Source organism: Mobula hypostoma, chromosome 6 (genome assembly GCF_963921235.1).
Source record: "Mobula hypostoma chromosome 6, sMobHyp1.1, whole genome shotgun sequence".
NCBI lineage: Eukaryota > Metazoa > Chordata > Chondrichthyes > Myliobatiformes > Myliobatidae > Mobula > Mobula hypostoma.
This window is the reverse complement of record NC_086102.1, coordinates 139,462,570-139,484,178: the sequence shown is the minus strand read 5'-3', so window position 1 is coordinate 139,484,178 and position 21,609 is coordinate 139,462,570. Positions and strand designations below refer to the sequence as shown.

Here is a 21,609-nt window from a genome sequence, read left to right as displayed (position 1 = left end):
GTAGTAGCTACCAGAGTTACACACAAAATGCTGGAGGAACTTACAGGGTCAGGCAGCATTTGTGGAGGGAAATGGGTATTGCGGGCCTAGACCCTTCATCAGATCGAACTGCTGCCTCAGGGACCAGTCTTCAGTTCTGATCTCAGGAGGTGTCTGTGGTTAGACTTGCATGTTCTCCCTGAGATCCTGTGGGTTTCCTCTAGGTGCTTTGGTTTCCTCCCACATGTAAAAGATATGCGCTGTTAGGTTAGTTAGCTGCTTAAAATTGTTCCTAGTGTATAGGTGTGTGGTAGAATTAGAGGCATTTAATGAAGTGTAGAGAGATTTAAAATTAAGGATTAATTATGATTAATATAAATGAATGGTTGATAATTGACACAAACTTGGGCTGAAGGACCCATTTCTATGCAATACATCTCTATGACTCTCAATAACATTTGGTACCCTAAACTGTAATTCAATAGACAAACCAGGTTGTTTCTGGTATTGAGCTTTGAATGAAGTTGCATAAATTACAAATTGTACAAAATAATGCATTTTCCTTTCAGGTGTTTTGGAGTTCAGTGTAAATACCATTTTAGTATGACAATGCCATCTGATAGGATAGATAGATAAACAAATAGATAATTTATTGATCCCAAAGGAAATTAGAGTTAAGAGATACAACAAAATTGTATAGTATTGTAATTGATCACAGTTGCAGACTTTTTTTTTAAGGGCAGTCCTTTAGAATGGTTAACACCCAGTATCATGCCAAATGAAAGATCCTCTGTTGCCTTTCGCTGATGAAGTGGAAAAGTTACCTAATGCCATTATCAACAGAGGCCGATACTAAATACCACAGCCGGAAGCTGTTACATGATTCTATCGGTTAAATGTGGTGCCTATCAGTCCATCCCAAATTTGATGCATTCCATGTGCTTTGGCTTATGTTAAAACAGCTTCACTATTAACACTAAATGCAGCCTGATAGGTTTGTGAAAAAATTTCCCATTTCCAGATTTATTTTTGATTTATTTTTCGTATGTCAAAACTTGGAGTAAGAAATATCCTTCCTGACTATTTATTTTGTCTTCAATATTTTGATGCATGTGATCCTGAAAACATCGATGTTTAAGTCCTTCATATTAACCCTAATAGTGTCAGTCTTCACTGCTTGTTGAATTTAGTTGATGTATCTGAAGTGACCAGGGACTGGTTGTAAACCCTACCTCCAAACCGGCAAGCGTATCTCATGTAGCACTGAACTTAAGAAAAAAAAGGTAAAATTTGAGTTTTACTAGAAAAAGTAGGTACATGATATTGTATCTCAGCCCAAGACATCACTGTTTATTCCTCTCCATAAATGCTGCCTTACCTGCTGAATTCTTCCAGCATTTTGTCTTTGTTAAAAGATACTGAATAAAATGAAGGATAATCAGGATTGAAATGACAAAGAAATGATGGAGGTAACAAGATAAATGTACTTTTAACACAGCAACCTGTAACTTTCAAATTATTGTACAAGAGTTTATTTCAATACAATTTTGACAGTAAGGGTATAGTTTAAACTTAGAGGAATAGGAAATATTTTCTGTATATCTTTCAATGTAAGTGGGCATAGTTACTTGTCAGAAGCATTGTACTGATTCAGATTTTTTTTTAAATTCTCCATTTCTTCCACCCACCCCATCCGCACTTTCTGGCTATTTCTCCCAAAAATGCTGTCCTGTGTGAAATGTGGTTCTTCTTGGGTACTCATGGCTCTCTGTTCGTACATTACGCAAGTAGTTAGACAATGGATAAATCCAGGCGGTGCGCTAGTTAACTGTGAGAAACAATACTGTCTCCAGCTTTATTTTCACTCAGCATTTGGAGTTTTCTACAAGGATCCATCTGTGCTTCTTATGACTGGAAAATATTTTTTTGAGCATTAAAGCCAGCTGAAGTGATTCTAAAACCATCCAGTTGAACTCAGATGAAAAATTGAATCATCAGTCTCTTTTTGTCACTTTAGTTCAGCACATGTTTGTATACAAAGCCATGGAAAAATTAGTGAGGTTGCTTTCTTAATGCCAATGCGAAAGTACCTGAAAAAAAAAATCTCTTTTCTTCTAGCTGAGAATGCATTTTACTTGAGCCCAGAGCTGCGAAAACAATGCGGATCATTCCAAAGTGACCAGCCAATGTTTATGAATGCCCATCAGCAAGTGTAAGTAGACACGATGCAGGAACTCTTTGCAGCTCGTATTTAGAACTATTCCAGGAAAACAACTGATTTTTTCCCCCTTCTTTTTGCGTGTCTCTAGCACAACCGATGTTCCTTTGGCTGCAGACAAACTTATGGGTGAGTTATTGCTGCTGTTACTTGGTGCTTGCTGACAGAGTCTGCTTCACTTCTCAGTAAGATTAAAGATCTGATTTCCGATGGACCTGCCCATCTCCTATCAGACACTTTGAAAGCCAAATGTCTCTCTTTGTTGTTCCGATCAAATTTCATTCCCTCAGTGTTCCTTTGGCCCTTCAATAAAACCACAAACAATTAAAAAAAACACATTTTTATGTACTCCCTTAACTTTGGTTAATAGCTGTAGCTGATCTATGTTCATATGCAGCTAGATTTTGTAGATCATAGAAACATAGCAAACCTACGGCACAATACAGGCCCTTCGGCCCACAAAGTTGTGCCAAACATGTCCCTACCTTAGAAATTACTAGGGTTACCCATAGCCCCCGATTTTTCTAAGCTCCGTGTATCTATCCAAAAGTCCCTTAAAAGACTCTATCGTATCCGCCTCCACCACCGTTGCCAGCAGCCCATTCCACACACTCACCACTCTCTGAGTAAAAAACTTACCCCTGACATCTCCTCTGTACCTACTCCAAAGCACCTTAAACCTGTGCCCTCTTGTGGTAGCCATTTCAGCCCTGGGAAAAAGCCTCTGACTATCCACATGATCAATGCCTCTCATCATCTTATACACCTCTGTCAGGTCACCTCTCATCCTCCGTCGCTCCAAGGAAAAAAGGCTGAGTTCACTCAACCTGTTTTCATAAGGCATACTCCCCAATCCAGGCAACATCCTTGTAAATCTCCTCTGCACCCTTTCTATGGCTTCCACATCCTTCCTGTAGTGAGGCGACCAGAACTGAGCACAGCACTCCAAGTGGAGTCTGACCAGGGTCCTTTTTGCATTTTTATTCTATACACAATAATTTGAATGGTAGCATTGTTTTTTTACTTAAAGCACAGATTGTTCTTGTTTCCTTCCTTCCGAAAGATAGTATGGCATTCATATTGGTTTAGGTTGGTTTTGGTGCTGGGCCCTCTGTTGGCTTGGTGTGGCTTAGCAACATGAAGCTCTTTGGTCACTGACTTCAAGCCAGCCCCAGATCAAAGTCATCAGGTTGCATCTGTGTGGAGAGAGAAGGAGAGTAAACATCTCAGGTGAATGGGGAGAAAATCCATTTCATCTCTTATTATTTTACTTCTCAGTTACATTTTAAGTAGGTAACACTCATCATCTAGTAATGCCCAAGAAGTACTGTCTCTCTACTTCTCCCTCCAACAAGGCATCCACTTGTCTCTTTTACTTTCACTTGGATGAAAGGTCATCAACCTAAGGCTTTAACTTTATTTTCCTGTCACCATACTTGCTGCCTGACTCAAATATTTTCTGTTATTTTTTTAATTCCACAAGCCAGTTGATCACTGCAAATGCAAAACTCCAATAGTAATGAAGGAACATTAATGAGAAATGCTGAAAATTTGCACAATCACCCACAACCCTTCTCATCCTCCATCGTCCCCTCCCACAAGGCCACTACCCTTTCCCCGCACCTCTAGGAGATAAAAATACCATGACCATGGTAAGAGAGTCCAGTTCAAAGACTAGGAATTGGTTTTCCCTCTGTGTTTAGCAGTTCAATGACAGCGACGGAAATTATAGGTTTTAATAGCATCCTAAAGCCATGAGCAAACCTGCCTGTCTGCCTGGAGCCCAAGAATCATCTGGTTATGGTGAAGTGTGGAGACAGGGATTCACAGCTTACACCAGAATCACACAAGAATTTGTCAATGGATAAACTCCCATGTACATTGTGGATGTATTACTGAAGAAGACTGTGGCAAGTCTAGATTGTATTATTTCACAACACTGGGTTGATAAGAGAATGAGCCACACAAAGGTTATGGAAAAAGATTCCAAATTTACAGAGGTGTAAAGCTCTAATCTTAATTTAGTTTATTTTCCTAGTAGTATTCAGACCTCTGATTCAAAATGTTAAGACCATAACGCCATCAGTCATATGGTGTCAGCACATCCTTTCTTAGATAAGGGGCCCAAAACTGCTCACAATACTCCAAGTGAGGCTTCACTAGTGCCTATAAAGTCTCAGTGCTACACCTTTGTTTTTATATTATAGTCCTCTTAAAATTAATGCTATCATTGCATTTGTCTTCCTTACCACCGACTCAAACTGAAAATTAACCTTCCGCGAATCCTGCATGAGGACTCCCAAATCCCTTTGCACCTTGTATTTCTGAATTTTCCTCTCATTTAGAAAATAGTCTACGTTTTTATTCCTTTTACCAAAGTGCATGACCATACAATTTCTGACACTGTATTCCATTTGCCACTTCTTTGTACATTCTCATAATCTGTCCAAGTCCCTCTGCAGTCTCCCTGCTTCCTCAACACTAACCACCCTTCTACTTATCTTTGTATCATCTGCGAACTTGGCCACAAAGCTATCAATTCTGTTATCCAAGTTATTGACATATAATGTAAAAAAGAAGCAATCCCAACACCGATCCCTGTAGAACACTACGAGTCACTGGCAGCCCGTCAGAAAAGGCTCCCTTTATTTCCACTCTTTGGCTCCTGCCAATCAGTGTATGCTCTATCCATACTAGTATCTTTCCTGTTATAGCCTGGGCTCTTATCTTGCTAAGCAGCCACATGTGTGGCATCTTGTCAAAAGTCTTCCGAAAATCCAAGTACATAGTATCCACTGCTTCCCTTTTGTCTATTCTGCTTGTTATATTCTCAAAGAATTCCAACAGATTTTTCAGGCAAGATTTTCCCCTAAGGATACCATGCTGATTTTGGCTTGATATATTATTATAGCCAGTTTCTTCAACCACCTGTCTCAACACATCTAATTTTTTCCCCAATCCATCTCTCTGGTCTAAGCATGAGACTGACTGGATGGATGTGATGGTGGATGAGCAGGTATGGAAATGGAGCATGGAAACAGAAGTTGAATTGTTTTAGAATGGAGCACTGCCAAATATTCAGTAATCTGCTTTGATTCATCTCTGGGTACAAAAGTTTTTCAAATAAACATTTCCCGAGTTGGGTATAAGCTATGCAGAAAAATGGTCTTAAGAGTTTGAATCTCTTTTATGCTCAATATTTTTTTTTATTTCAGAGGGGCATTGGCATGTGAGGTTGGCTTCTGAATTTTCATCTGTCTCTGTTTTGCTGCAACAGGACTGAAATTATCTGCCTCCAGTGTTACGGAAGACAGTATTATCCTACACTTCTCTCAGACTGAAGCTCAGCGCATAGATAATTATGAAGTTACCGTGGTCGATGTGAGCCAAAACATCCTTGTTCTGAAGCAGAATGTCAGTGATCCTGAAATTGTTGTAAAAGATTTGGAAAGTGGACAGCAGTACAAAGTAATTGTGTTAGGATTCGCCCAGTCCGAAGCAAAATCTATTTACAATGGTGTTTTTACAACAGGTAAGTTATAGCAAAATCCAAAAAAATGTGGATTTCTTTTTCTTATGACTATTTTCATGTTAGTTTTGCTGTCATACGGAATGTCAACATGACTGGCAATGGAAGGAAGAAATTTTACGGACATTACAGACTATATACAGCACTGAACAAGGTGCTTAGATAAATGCCCTTTAAATCATCCTTTGAGAAATAGTAATTCACTCTATGCACAACAGAATAAGGAGACACCATTTTAGCATACCATGGTTATGTCAAGTCAATTAATTTCAACCAACAATCTCAGCTACAAATATTCCCACTTCAGGGCTTATCATATTTACTTTTGAAATAGAATAATATAGCACATTACAGACCCTTCGGCCCACAATGTTGTGCCGACTCTCAAACCCTGCCTCCCAATAACCCCCCACATTAAATTCCTCCATATACCTGTGTAGTAGTCTTTTAAACTTCACTAGTGTATCTGCCTCCACCACCGACTCAGGCAGTGCATTCCACGCACCAACCACTCTCTGAGTAAAAAACCTTCCTCTAATATCCCCCTTGAACTTCCCACCCCTTACCTTAAAGCCATGTCCTCTTGTATTGAGCAGTGGTGCCCTGGGGAAGAGGCAATGGCTATCCACTCTATCTATTCCTCTTATTATCTTGTACACCTCCATCATGTCTCCTCTCATCCTCCTTCTCTCCAAAGATTAAAGTCCTAGCTCCCTTAAACTCTGATCATAATGCATACTCTCTAAACCAGGCAGCATCCTGGTAAATCTCTGTACCCTTTCCAATGCTTTCACATCCTTCCTATAGTGAGGTGACCAGAACTGGACACAGTACTCCAAGTGTGGCCTAACCAGAGTTTTATAGAGCTGCATCATTACATCGCGACTCTTAAACTCTATCCCTTGACTTATGAAAGCTAACACCCCATAAACTTTCTTAACTACCCTATCCACCTGTGAGGCAACTTTCAGGGATCTGTGAACATGTACCCCCAGATCCCTCTGCTCCTCCACACTACCAAGTATCTTGCCATTTACTTTGTACTCTGCCTTGGAGTTTGTCCTTCCAAAGTGTACCACCTCACACTTCTCCAGGTTGAACTCCATCTGCCACTTCTCAGCCCACTTCTGCATCCTATCAATGTCTCTCTGCAATCTTCGACAATCCCCTACACTATCTGCAAACTTGCCAACCCACTATTTAAATTTGCTATTTAATCTGCTGTTCTCATCATTCTAGACATTGCAGCACAGGTGCTTCATTTAAATCCTTGTGTTGTTCTTAATTGTTCTGCCAATTAGCAGAAAACCCCATGTAATATGGATGAACAACAATGCTAGATTGCCAGGATGCTCAACAGTGGTAGGGCTTGAATGCTTTTACCTCTTATAGAAACATAGAAAATAGGTGCAGGAGTAGGCCATTCGGCCCTTTGAGCCTGCACCGCCATTTATTATGATCATGGCTGATCATCCACCTCAGAACCCCGCCCCAGCCTTCCCTCCATACCCCCTGACCCCCGTAGCCACAAGGGCCATATCTAACTCCCTCTTAAATACAGCCAATGAACTGGCCTCAACTGTTTCCTGTGGCAGAGAATTCCACAGATTCACCACTCTCTGTGTGAAGAAGTTTTTCCTAATCTCGGTCCTAAAAGGCTTCCCCTCTATCCTCAAACTGTGGCCCCTCGTTCTGGACTTCCCCAACATTGGGAACAATCTTCCTGCATCTAGCTTGTCCAATCCCTTTAGGATCTTATACGTTTCAATCAGATCCCCCCTCAATCTTCTAAAATCCAACGAGTACAAGCCCAGTTCATCCAGTCTTTCTTCATATGAAAGTCCTGCCATCCCAGGAATCAATCTGGTGAACCTTCTTTGTACTCCCTCTAAGGCAAGGATGTCTTTCCTCTGATTCGGGGACCAAAACTGCACACAATACTCCAGGTGTGGTCTCACCAAGGCCTTGTACAACTGCAGTAGTACCTCCCTGCTCCTGGACTCGAATCCTCTCGCTATAAATGCCAGCATACCATTCGCCTTTTTCACCGCCTGCTGTACCTGCATGCCCACTTTCAATGACTGGTGTATAATGACACCCAGGTCTCGTCGCACCTCCCCTTTTCCTAATCGGCCACCATTCAGATAATAATCTGTTTTCCTATTTTTGCCACCAAAGTGGATAACTTCACATTTATCCACATTAAATTGCATCTGCCATGAATTTGCCCACTCACCCAACCTATCCAAGTCACCCTGCATCCTCTTAGCATCCTCCTCACAGCTAACACTGCCACCCAGCTTCGTGTCATCCGCAAACTTGGGGATGCTGCATTTAATTCCCTCATCCAAGTCATTAGTATATATTGTAAACAACTGGGGTCCCAGCACTGAGCCTTGCGGTACCCCACTAGTCACCGCCTGCCATTCTGAAAAGGTCCCGTTTATTCCCACTCTTTGCTTCCTGTCTGCTAACCAATTCTCCACCCACACCAATACCTTACCCCCAATACCGTGTGCTTTAAGTTTGCACACTAATCTCCTGTGTGGGACCTTGTCAAAAGCCTTTTGAAAATCCAAATATACCACATCCACTGGTTCTCCCCTATCCACTCTACTAGTTACATCCTCAAAAAATTCTATGAGATTCGTCAGACATGATTTTCCTTTCACAAATCCATGCTGACTTTTTCCGATCATTTCACCGCTTTCCAAATGTGCTGTTATCACATCCTTGATAACTGACTCCAGCAGTTTCCCCACCACCGACGTTAGGCTAACCGATCTATAATTCCCCGGTTTCTCTCTCCTTTTTTAAAAAGTGGGGTTACATTAGCCACCCTCCAATCCTCAGGAACTAGTCCAGAATCTAACGAGTTTTGAAAAATTATCACTAATGCATCCACTATTTCTTGGGCTACTTCCTTAAGCACTCTAGGATGCAGACCATCTGGCCCTGGGGATTTATCTGCCTTCAATCCCTTCAATTTACCTAACACCACTTCCCTACTAACATGTATTTCGCTCAGTTCCTCCATCTCACTGGACCCTCTGTCCCCTACTATTTCTGGAAGATTATTTATGTCCTCCTTAGTGAAGTCAGAACCAAAGTAATTATTCAATTGGTCTGCCATGTCCTTGCTCCCCATAATCAATTCACCTGTTTCTGTCTGCAGGGGACCTACGTTTGTCTTTACCAGTCTTTTCCTTTTTACATATCTATAAAAGCTTTTACAGTCCGTTTTTAAGTTCCCTGCCAGTTTTCTCTCATAATCTTTTTCCCCCTTCCTAATTAAGCCCTTTGTCCTCCTCTGCTGAACTCTGAATTTCTCCCAGTCCTCAGGTGAGCGACTTTCTCTGGCTAATTTGTATGCTTCTTCTTTGGAATTGATACTATCCCTAATTTCTCTTGTCAGCCACGGGTGCACTACCTTCCTTGATTTATTCTTTTGCCAAACTGGGATGAACAATTGTTGTAGTTCATCCATGCAACCTTTAAATGCTTGCCATTGCATATCCACTGTCAATCCTTTAAGTGTCATTTGCCAGTCTATCTTAGCTAATTCACGTCTCATACCTTCAAAGTTACCCCTCTTTAAGTTCAGAACCTTTGTTTCTGAATTAACTATGTCACTCTCATCTTAATGAAGAATTCCACCATATTATGGTCACTCTTACCCAAGGGGCCTCTCACGACAAGATCGCTAATTAACCCTTCCTCATTGCTCAAAACCCAGTCCAGAATAGCCTGCTCTCTAGTTGGTTCCTCGACATGTTGGTTCAAAAAACCATCCCGCATACATTCCAAGAAATCCTCTTCCTCAGCACCTTTACCAATTTGGTTCACCCCATCTACATGTAGATTGAAGTCACCCATTATAACTGCTGTTCCTTTATTGCACACATTTCTAATTTCCTGTTTAATACCATCTCCGACCTCACTACTACTGTTAGGTGGCCTGTACACAACTCCCACCAGCGTCTTCTGCCCCTTAGTGTTACGCAGCTCTACCCATATCGATTCCACATCTTCCCGGCTTATGTCCTTCCTTTTTATTGCGTTAATCTCTTCTTTAACCAGCAACGCCACCCCACCTCCCCTTCCTTCATGTCTATCCCTCCTGAATATTGAATATCCCTGAAGGTTGAGCTCCCATCCCTGGTCACCCTGAAGCCATGTCTCTGTGATCCCAACTATATCATAATCATTAATAACAATCTGCACTTTCAATTCATCCACCTTATTACGAATGTTTCTTGCATTGACACACAAAGCCTTCAGACGCTCTTTTACAACTCTCTTTGCCCTTGTACAATTATGTTGAAAAGTGGCCCTTTTTAATGCTTGCCCTGGATTTGTCGGCCTGCCACTTTTACTTTTCTCCTTTGTACTTTTTGCTTCTACCCTCACTTTACACCCCTCTGTCTCTCTGCACTGGTTCCCATCCCCCTGTTGTGAACTAACCTCCTCACGCCTAGCCTCTTTAATTTGATTCCCACCCCCCAACCAATCTAGTTTAAAGTCACCTCAGTAGCCCCTGCTAATCTCCCTGCCAGGATATTGGTCCCCCTAGGATTCAAGCGTAACCCATCCTTTTTGTACAGGTCACGCCTGCGCCAAAAGAGGTCCCAATGATCCAAAAACTTGAATCCCTGCCCCCTGCTCCAATCCCTCTGCCATGCATTTATCCTCCACCTCATCGCATTCCTACTCTCACTGTTGCGTGGCACAGGCAGTAATCCCGAGATTACTACCTTTGCGGTCCTTTTTCTCAACTCCCTTCCTAGCTCCCTATATTCTCCTTTCAGGACCTCATCCCTTTTCCTACCTATGTCATTGGTACCTATATGTACCACGACCTCTGGCTCCTCACCCTCCCACTTCAGGATATCTTGGACACGATCAGAAATATCCCGGACCCTGGCACCAGGGAGGCAAACTACCATCCGGGTCTCTGGACTGCGTCCACAGAATCGCAGGTTCCAAGGGTTTCCAATCTGGAGTCCAAAGACCACCTTGGTTAATGGTAAGGTTCCATTGGTAAGGCACCAATAAAGGCTGGGAACGCCTTTCTTACAAAGTGCAACCAAGTACTGTAGGTGAAAGACAGCTTTGCTCCTAGATGAGCTCAAAGCCTTCTACGCTCACTTTGGCCAAGCAAAGCTCGGAGGAACCTCCACAAACTCCCATTGCCCCAATGAGATGAGAGCATCTTTCAGGAGATTGAACCCAAGAAAAGCAGTCAGCCCAATTGAGGTACCTGGCCGAGTACTATTGACTGTGCTAATCAACTGGCTGGAGTGTTCACCAGTATCTTCAACCTCTCGTTTTGTAAAGTGAAGCATGCTTGAAGCAGGTGGGTACCGCAGACTTTGTAAAGTGAGTAGAGCAGGGGCTACACCAGCCTTGTGGTGCACCTGTGCTGAAGGAGCTTGCAGAGGAGATGTTACTCACTTATGTCTACTCACTTTACAAAGTCTGCGGTACCCACCTGCTTCAAGCATGCTTCAGTTATATTAGTGTCTATGAAGAACATAGTAATTGCCTCAATGACTATCACCCAGTAGCACCTACATCCATGGCGATGAAGTGCATTGAGTGGTTGGTGATGAAACTACTCGACTCCAATTTGCCTACAATCTCAACAGTCCACAGCAGATGCCATTTCTTTGGCTCTTCACTCAACCCTGGAACTTCTGGACAGTGAAGAGGTATACATCAGGATGTTTTCATCGACTACATTTTGGCATTCAATACTATCATCCCCTCAAAACTAATCAATAAGCTTGAAGACCTGGGTCTCAATACCACCTTGTGCAACTGGATTTTCGATTTCCTCTCTTGCAGAATCCAGTCAGTTTTGATTGGCAACAACATCTCCTCTGCAATCTCCTTCAGCACAGGTGCACCACAAGGCTGGTGTAGTCACTTTACATTTATGACTGTGAGGCTAAGTACAACTCCAATGCCATACTTAGGTTTACTCACAATACCACTGTTGTAAGCCGAATTAAATGTGGTAAAAAATCAGTGGAGAGAGATTGAAAATCTGGCTAAGCAGTGACACATCCACAACCACTCACTCCAGTGTCAACAAGACCAAGGAGCTGATTACTGGCTTCAGGAGGAGGAAACCAGAGGTCCATGAGCCGGTCCTCCTTGGAAGGTCAGGGGTGGAGAGGGTCAGCAACTTTAAACTCCTCAGTGTTATCATTTCAGAGAATCTTTCCTGAGTTCAGCACACATGAAGAAAGTACAGCAGAACCTCTTCTTCTTTAGAAGTTCGTGAAGATTCTGCATGACATCTAAAACTTTGATAAACTTCTATAGATGTGTGGTGAAGAGTATATTGACTGATAATATCATGGCCTGGTATGGAGTCACCAATGCCCTTGAATGCAAATTTGTACAAAACTTGGTGGATACAGCACAGTCCATCATCAGTAAAGCCCTTCCCACCATTGAGCACTTCTATATGGAGCTGTATCCATCACAGAGGAGTCCACTGGCCAGGCCATGCTCTCTTCTTACTGCTGCCATCAGGAAGAAGGTACAATAGCTCAGGTCCCACACCAACAGGTTCAGGAATAGTAATTACCCCTCAACTATCATGTTCTTGAACAAGAGAGGTTAACTTCACTCAACTTCATTTACCCCATTACTAAACTCTTCCCACAACCTATGCACTTATTCTTGCAAACAGAACAAGTGCTATACCTGCCCCCACACCTCCTCTCTTACTACAATTCAGGGCCCCAAACAGTTCTACCAAGTGAGGTGATACTTCACCTGTGAGTCTGTTGGGGTCATATACTGTGTCCGATGCTCCTGGTGTGGCCTCTTGTATAATCGGTGTGACCCGACGTAGATTGGGAGACCACTTCACCAAGCATCTATGCTCCATCTGCCAGAACAAGTGGGAAGTGGAATTAAAATGGCCACCCATTTTAATTCCACTTCCGATTCCCATTCTGATAGGTCTATCCATGGCCTCCTCCACTGTCGAGATAGGGCCACACTTAGGTTGGAAGAACAGCATCTTATATTCCGTTTGGGTAGCCTCCAACCTGAAGGCATGAACATCGATTTCTCAAACTTCCAGTAATGCCTTCCCCCTTCACAATTTACCATCCCCTTGTCCCTCTCTCATGTTATCTCCTTGCTCAGCCAACACCTCCCTCTGGTGCTCCTTCCCCCTCCCCGTTTTTCTTTCTTCCATGGCCTTCTGTCTCTTTCACCAGTCAACTTCCTAGCTCTTTGCTTCATCCCTCCCCCTCCAAGTTTCACCTATCACCTGGTGTTTCTCCCTCCCCTCCCCTCACCTTTTAAATCTACTACTCAGTTTTTTTCTCAAGTCCTGCCAAAGGGTTTCTGCATGTAACGTCGACTGTACTTTTTCCCATAGGTGCTGCCTGGCCTTCTGAGTTCCTCCAGCATTTTGTGTGTGTTTCCCACAACCTATGCACTCATTTTGAAAGGCATTTCATCTCATGTTCTCAATATTTATTATTTGTTTATTTATTATTATTATTGTTGTATTTGCACACTTTGTTTTATTTTGCTTATTGGTTGTTTGCTCATCTTGTTGGGTGTGGTCTTTCATTCCTTTTATTGTGTTTCTTGGATTTACTGTGTATGACTGCAAGAAAATGAATCTCAGGTCTTTATATGGTGACATATATGTACTTTGAACTTTGAAGTTCCCATAATGTTGTCCCTGTAAAAATAATCCTGAAATGGTTTAAGGATTTGAGCAGTTTAGCCCATAGATACTGCTCACTGTGAAGTGGATTCAGAACAAACAACAATAAAAAGCCTTTAAGCTGAGCCATGCAAGACCTTTTCATTCAGTCGATAATGTTATCCACAACAACATTCGTCCAGTAACGCTAGATACTGAGCTCAGCAAAGAGCTCAGAATCATGTTGTCATCAGTAAAGAATAATTAATAAGTTATTCTGTAATAAATTAAAATAATTAATTGCTGGATTTAAGATTACATTCCTTTAATAAATGCAGGATTTACTTTAATGATGAGATCTAATTCTTGGTGCAAAACTTCCATGTTTCTGTTCTAATTTCAGAAAAACCACTTGGCAAAAGTTCCGAAGTTATTTTGGAGCCTCTGGAGGATCCTGAAATAGGTAACTATTCACAAGTGGTGCTTGAAGATTGTGCAATGTTTCAGTGAAAGAAAAAAAACTATTGTAAAAAGGCTAATTCATCTGATTTGTGTTAAAGTTGAGGAAAATATACATTTTCACATTACAAAGGATATAATTAGACGTCCACTGCAGTTTAGCGTGATGTATTTAAACATTAATGAATGATATATCAGGGCTATGCAGTATATTATATTTGTGGTAAGTTGCATAATACATTAGAAACAGATGTTTTAGAAATAGTGTGTGGATGCCCTGTAGTGAGGAGGAGTCTGTATTTGGTGAATTGATGGGGAAGTAGGCAGTGGTAAATAAATGGCAGTAGATTTATTGGTAATATTTTCTTGTCAACTTTTGTACCCTTTTACCCCAAAATTTATACCTTCCCACACACAGTTTCACTAGGTGATTCAAACTGAACAATTTCAATAATATGGGGCTACATTTATTCAACTAGATGTGACACATTTTATGCTCTATAATCGTGCTTTTAAATCCGGGAAATAAAATGGAAAGCAAAGTTTGAGGGAGCATGCTCTGTAGAATTCAGCAAAAATACTCAATATTTATAGATAAAAGCAAGAACCATCTGGTGAGACACCGTGCCTGACTAGTTAGAGTAGGGCCAGATTCACCAGTCATATGTCAGCTTAGGTTAGCTCATGTTTTATCCTAATAAAACATTTTGGTTTCAGGTAAGATGGAGCATCCGATTGTGCAGGACTTTGCCAAGATAACTTGCTTAGGAAGAAATTAATATAAATAACAATGCATTTTACTTGCTTGTGTTTGACATTAATCCTCAAACAGATTAACAAAATCTTTGAGGTTATGATATTTACAGCGATGGTCAGGTTTGAAAAAACAACTTTTCATTTTCAGGCTTCGATTGGAGCAGGTTGCAATTTTGTTTGAGTAAACCATTACAAGGGAGGGAGGCCTGGCTCATACGATTAGTTCAGCTGTTTCTGGCATTCAGTGGTGCAAAGTCCCTCTCTTGTTGCTAAAACAATTTCAATATTCTAGTGAACCAATTTTTTGGCTTATGTAGATTTCACAAAGTTTCCATATGAATCTGTTTTGTGATTTGCCATGATAAATGGCAGTTTTGTTATGGGCAACTTGGAACCAGAATGCACAAGAAATACCATTCAATTAATCCCAGTCCATCTTCTGCTTCTTGCTTGCAGCAGCTTTCCACATGCTTTGAATGATCCATAGTGGTCCACAATGCATTGCATTCTTACTTTGTAACCGAGCTCGGAGCTGAGATCTTTTCTGGATGAGTTCAGCGTTAATGTAAAGTGCCCTCCCTGTTGTTCTTCCTTTTGCAGTAGGCTTCATGTGCCATCAATGCCACTAGAGTAATAAAGTAATCTTTTAAGTGTTGGTCTTTCGTGCATTACCCATACATATATGATCTTTCAACTTGTGGTACGCACTTTTACCAAATAGTTTGTTTAACATTCCCATTTTGCACAAATTTAACAGATCGGTGCATGCTGGATTTTGACGCTGGATCACAGTGTTCTGAGTATAGTGCAAAATGGTTCTTTGACAGAAAAAACAACATCTGTGCTCAGTTTTGGTACGGCGGCTGCGATGGTAATGGTAATAGGTTTGACACAGAAGCCGAATGCAATGCAGAGTGCGTGAAATCAAGTAAGTGATATAGCGATGAGGGATAATGTTGGATTGATACTCTCGCAGTCATTAGAGTGTAAAAATTAACTGGGGTGAAGATTAAATAAAAATGAACTTTTCATCATTTCTCCCACAGTACCAGAAGCAAGCACATCAGAACCCAAGCCTGAAGGTATCATGTCAGGTAAATATGCATAAACATATATAATACAGTATCTGGGTTACCTGTCTGGACATGTCTGGACACACCCCTCTGCTGACTGCTCCTGTGGCTCCTCCCACAGAACCCTGAATAAAGGCGATTGTGTCACTGCTCCTCCTCAGTCCAGGACAGATACTCAGCATGGTTGAGGTCACATTTTACTGCTAATAAAAGCCTTTCAGTATTTACTTTACTTCCAGTCTTTTGGAGTAATTGATAGTGCATCAGTGCATTTTGTAAAACAGGAGATGATCAGGGATAGTCAGCTTTGTGTGAAGGAAATACTCTCTCTCCAATTTGATGGAGTTTTCTTTGAGGTAGCCACATAAGAGATTGATGAAGGCAAGGCTAAAGACTGTAGGCATTTAACCTATATTTTGCATGATGGGCTGACCAGAATGTTAAAATGTATGGCATGCAACGTGAGCTGGCTAATTGGATCCAAAATTGACTAAAACTTCTGGCGGTCATGTACACTCTACCCCATCATCAGTGGCCACCCTGGTGTTACTGTACCACCCCTCCACCACTTTTCCTTCAGCTTTTCTCCCTTACCCAGTACTTGACAAACAGTCCTATACTTGAAACATTAATTGTGTGTCTCTTGTCACAAAATGTGGCTTGACCTTATAAGCATTCCAAGCATTTTCTATTTTTAATTTAGACTTCAACATGTACGTTTTTTGTTTGTTTTCATTAATGCTACCCCATTCATTTAATTTTTGCAGAAAATTATTTATATAAATTACTTAATAAATTTATAATTTCTAAAGTCTTCCATCTACTAGTCTATGCACACACAATCAAAATTTTGTGAACTTTCCAAAGCTTCAGAGAAGATTCCAACTGACTTTTGCTTTTGCATCAAGGTCTAGTGGCCTATGAACACTTGATCTTATGGTCTAACATTTATCATGCTGTTAACCTCTATTTGGGCCAATCGTATTTCCAATTAAATGTTTGCCTAACTTTCTTGTAAATATCCACCTCCTCCTAACTGAATCATTTGGAAGACAAAGTAAGGTTGTAACATAGGGTAGGATCTTCCTTTTTGGTTGGGATGATTGTCAAGTTGTCATGGAAATCTTGAAATGTGGTTGGCGATCACTATTATTACTAATCAACTGGCTACATTGAAAGTTTCCATTGAAGGGAAAGGTTTTGATATAGACCTCAGCTATGGATCGCAGAAATTACAACCATGTGTGAGCAATGAAACCAATTCTCAATGGACAACGAAATTGTTTCCAAGAACGGAAATGGAGGGGGAGAGAAATTCCTGTAACTGTTGTTTTGCAAAGTGGCTGGTTAAAATGAATCTACACTTTGCAGTTGCAAATATTAGACTAAGGTCTAATATACACTATATAATCTAGTCTGAACAAGCAGAAAGAAATGGTAACAGCAAAGAACTGCTTGTCAGTTGTGGTAGGGGGATGGACAGCAGAGATATATGGACAATGAAGAGTGCAGGGTTGGACATTGACAGCTCAAGACTACAGAGATAGAGGCATGGTGCAAAACTGCATCAGAACAAGTGAGACCTTCAGTGTTCCAGCTCCAGTGCCCTTGACCTTTCTTGATGTCTGAGGTCACAGGTTTGGCAGGTACTGAAGAAACTTTGCGGAGTCATTAGTGTGCATTTCCTAGATGGTGCACACTAGGAATGAATGGTGAGGGTGGTGGATGGGCACAGTCAGGGATAGAGGGGCATGAGCAGTATGGTGCAAAGTACCAGAAAGGATTAAAATATACAGTGCCCCAATGAGGTAGCAAGAAGGGGAGGAGGAGATTGGGGGGAAAATGAACTTTTTTTCTCTGCAGTAACCAAAATGCACACATAAATAGAAAGGTCAAATCAGGCAAGATAGTTTGTAGCGTTTTAAAAAGAGCAATAATATACTGTATCAATATACTTCATTTCTGAATCCTCATTTGTGAATTGTTTGTAGAAAAGGGCTGTGATATTAATTCTTTGAGAAACAATCTGCGAAGTTAATAATGCAGATTCACCTCTGGTGTTGGTTCAGCTTGAGGAACTTCATCCTTTGTGAGGCAGCTTTCACCGGCCCCGGCTGGAGAGGTTCAGTGAGCTCCAGGGTTGCTTTGTGCTGCACGTCGGCTCATGGACTAGGAAAGCTGAGAGCTCTGCTGCCTAGCACCATCGTGCTCATTTCTCATTCATCAGCTCAGCGGCAGCTGATGGTACAGAGTCTTGAAGGGACAAAATCAAAATTATCAGCAGACCAAATTCCAATTATTGAAGTTGTGTGTAAATTTTCAAAGGTAAAGTAGAAGCCAAGATAAAATTAGAATGTCTTGTTTCTTTCAGTCAACTCAGTTATTCTCCAGAAATTTTGATATCCCTTTTTTTCTCAATCTCAAACCCAATCTGGGATCAACATTGTTTTTTGAATCATTTTCATTTTTCTTCTATTTTCATTTTTATTAACGTCCTGCACTAGTCTATAGATTTCTATCAAGATCTGCAATCAAGATGACATTTAGTCTCCCAACTTTATTGAATGGGAGGGAATAGGTCCTCATGTCAAACTGAAAAATTGAATTGACTTTATTTCTTAAATCCTTCACATACATGAGGAGTAAAAATCTTTTCATTATGTCTCTGCCTAAATGTGCAATGTGCAATTACAGCAATTTGTAATAATTTATAATAAATAGAACAGTCAATATAACATAGAATTATACTCAAATCAGCGTGAGTTTAGCAGTCTGATGGCCTGGTGGAAGAAGCTGTCCTGTTGGTCCCGGCTTTTATGCTGCAGTTCTGTTTCTTGGATGGTAGTAGCTGGAATAGATTGTGATTGGGGTGACTCGGGTCCCCAACGATCCTTTGGGCCCTTTTTACACACATTCTACTCTGTGGAGGTTGGAATTCCCATTCAGTTTTCTTCATCTTTAAAGCTCCTGCTTGATTCCAGATGTTACCAATTTATAGTTCCCGCTGAAGAACTCAGACCTTCGAAAAGGCAAAGAGGCACTTCCTGCCATGAGAATTCGCAATTAGCCAGCATATTTCACCAAACACAGACCATCAAATACCTGGTGCTTCATTTCAAATTTAGGTTTGAAATTAAAAACTGTGTTGTGTTGCTAAGTGATAGTTCACAGTGGAGTGAATTGTGAATTAATTTCATGGGTCATCCAGTACAGCTCCTAGTGGAGGAGTATTGCAAGATTAGAAATGATGTTGTATATTGGCAATTAAAACAGAATCTAATTTTAAGTAATAATGTACAGATTCTTTTCAATATTTACTGTTTTACACCATTTCACTGTTGCATAACTTGCCGGTTCCAACCGGAAAGCAATACCAAATCCATACCCATTCTTACTGTTGTAAAAATAGGCACAGCAGTTGGAAAACCAAGTGTAGATTTACTGCTATTGTCTTCTTCGTCTTCTTTTGGTTATTTTGCTTTTATCCCTTAAAAAGTCATACCATCTGCAGTCTCTGAACTAAGATAATGGACAGAGACCATGTTGTGGATACACTAAGGTGACAAGCAGTCTGTCTTCATGAATGACAGACATATGTTGTTCACTTCGCTAAAGATGTTCTTGGATTTACTTTATACTTTATTATGGAAAGTAGATCTCAAAGAGTCCTTTTTACCAGGAAACCAATTACATAGGCTGGGCATGAAAAGGTGCTACATCACGCTATTAATGAAGGTGGATTAATAACCAATCATTAGACCAAAGTTACCCTGGGCCACAATTTGATGGATCCCATTGAACTTAAATTTTATGGCTACCAGTTTATTATATAATCTGTAAGTGACAGGCTGTCATCATACTGTAGAGTACAAAAGTGCTTAACTTGCTTTTTGTTCCAAAACAGAAGAATTTACTTCACTAAAATCCTTTAGAGAAGGAAATATACTGTCCGTACTAAGCCTGTCCTTTGGATAACTCAAGACCCAGCTGAGGATTGGCTCCAACTCCCTTCCAAAGTGATACAGGAAGACACTTAGTTGTACAAAAGAGCAGTCACGAAACAAACTCATAACCTATGACAGTATGGGAAGGTACCATCACTTCAAGGACTGTTCTCATCACCTTTAAATTCCATAAAGAATGGGTGTTGAAATCCTTACCTTGTGTACAATGTACACATCTGCACAAAAAACAGACATCTTTGAACATTTAATAGGATATGTCTCTATTGTAATCGCACAAAGATCTCAACAGAAGCACCATTTCTCTATGTGTGTGTGTGTGTGTGTATGTGTGTGTGTGTGTGTGTGTGTATAGCTTAGAATATTTTTATAAACGGTGAATAGGGCAACACCATATATTTAATACAGAGAGAATTCTTTACATGTAGAACTGTTACAGTCGAGGAGGCGGCCCTTCGGCCCACAGTATCTCTGCTGAATACTATGCCAAATTAAACTAAATCTCTTCTGCCTGTATATGAGCCATATCTGTCCATATTAAAGTGTCTATCTAACTACCTCTATCATATTATACAAATTAAATTGTCTATCTAACTACCTCTATCATATTATACAAATTAGCCAGAGAAAGTGGCTCACCTGAGGACTGGGAGAAATTCAGAGTTCAGCAGAGGAGGACAAAGGGCTTAATTAGGAAGCGGAAAAAAGATTATGAGAGAAAACTGGCAGGGAACATAAAAACGGACTGTAAAAGCTTTTATAGATATGTAAAAAGGAAAAGACTGGTAAAGACAAATGTAGGTCCCCTGCAGACAGAAACAGGTGAATTGATTATGGGGAGCAAGGACATGGCAGACCAATTGAATAATTACTTTGGTTCTGTCTTCACTAAGGAGGACATAAATAATCTTCCAGAAATAGTAGGGGACAGAGGGTCCAGTGAGATGGAGGAACTGAGTGAAATACATGTTAGTAGGGAAGTGGTGTTAGGTAAATTGAAGGGATTGAAGGCAGATAAATCCCCAGGGCCAGATGGTCTGCATCCTAGAGTGCTTAAGGAAGTAGCCCAAGAAATAGCGGATGCATTAGGGATAATTTTTCAAAACTCATTAGATTCTGGACTAGTTCCTGAGGATTGGAGGGTGGCTAATGTAACTCCACTTTTTAAAAAAGGAGGGAGAGAGAAACCGGGGAATTATAGACCAGTTAGCCTAACGTTGGTGGTGGGGAAACTGCTGGAGTCAGTTATCAAGGATGTGATAACAGCACATTTGGAAAGCGGTGAAATGATCGGACAAAGTCAGCATGGATTTATGAAAGGAAAATCATGTCTGACGAATCTCATAGAATTTTTTGAGGATGTAACTAGTAGAGTGGATAGGGGAGAACCAGTGGATGTGGTATATTTGGATTTTCAAAAGGCTTTTGACAAGGTCCCACACAGGAGATTAGTGTGCAAACTAAAAGCACACGGTATTGGGGGTAAGGTATTGGTGTGGGTGGAGAATTGGTTAGCAGACAGGAAGCAAAGAGTGGGAATAAACGGGACCTTTACAGAATGGCAGGCGGTGACTAGTGGGGTACCGCAAGGCTCAGTGCTGGGACCCCAGTTGTTTACAATATATATTAATGACTTGGATGAGGGAATTAAATGCAGCATCTCCAAGTTTGCGGATGACACGAAGCTGGGTGGCAGTGTTAGCTGTGAGGAGGATGCTAAGAGGATGCAGGGTGACTTGGATAGGTTGGGTGAGTGGGCAAATTCATGGCAGATGCAATTTAATGTGGATAAATGTGAAGTTATCCACTTTGGTGGCAAAAATAGGAAAACAGATTATTATCTGAATGGTGGCCAATTAGGAAAAGGGGAGGTGCAACGAGACCTGGGTGTCCTTATACACCAGTCATTGAAAGTGGGCATGCAGGTACAGCAGGCGGTGAAAAAGGCGAAT

The 21,609-nt window shown here is 41.0% G+C and overlaps 1 protein-coding gene across 1 annotated transcript in view; it reads left to right on the top strand.

Annotated features, from left to right (window-relative positions):
- LOC134348765 (collagen alpha-3(VI) chain-like) overlaps nt 1-21,609 on the top strand; it is a 201,553-nt gene that overhangs the window by 168,306 nt on the left and 11,638 nt on the right. Inside the window, exons 44-49 of the mRNA XM_063052567.1 lie at nt 2,098-2,191; nt 2,289-2,326; nt 5,475-5,729; nt 13,811-13,870; nt 15,380-15,550; nt 15,669-15,716. Of these exons, the coding sequence (XP_062908637.1) occupies nt 2,098-2,191; nt 2,289-2,326; nt 5,475-5,729; nt 13,811-13,870; nt 15,380-15,550; nt 15,669-15,716 (666 nt within the window). The remainder of the gene's footprint in view (nt 1-2,097; nt 2,192-2,288; nt 2,327-5,474; nt 5,730-13,810; nt 13,871-15,379; nt 15,551-15,668; nt 15,717-21,609) is intronic.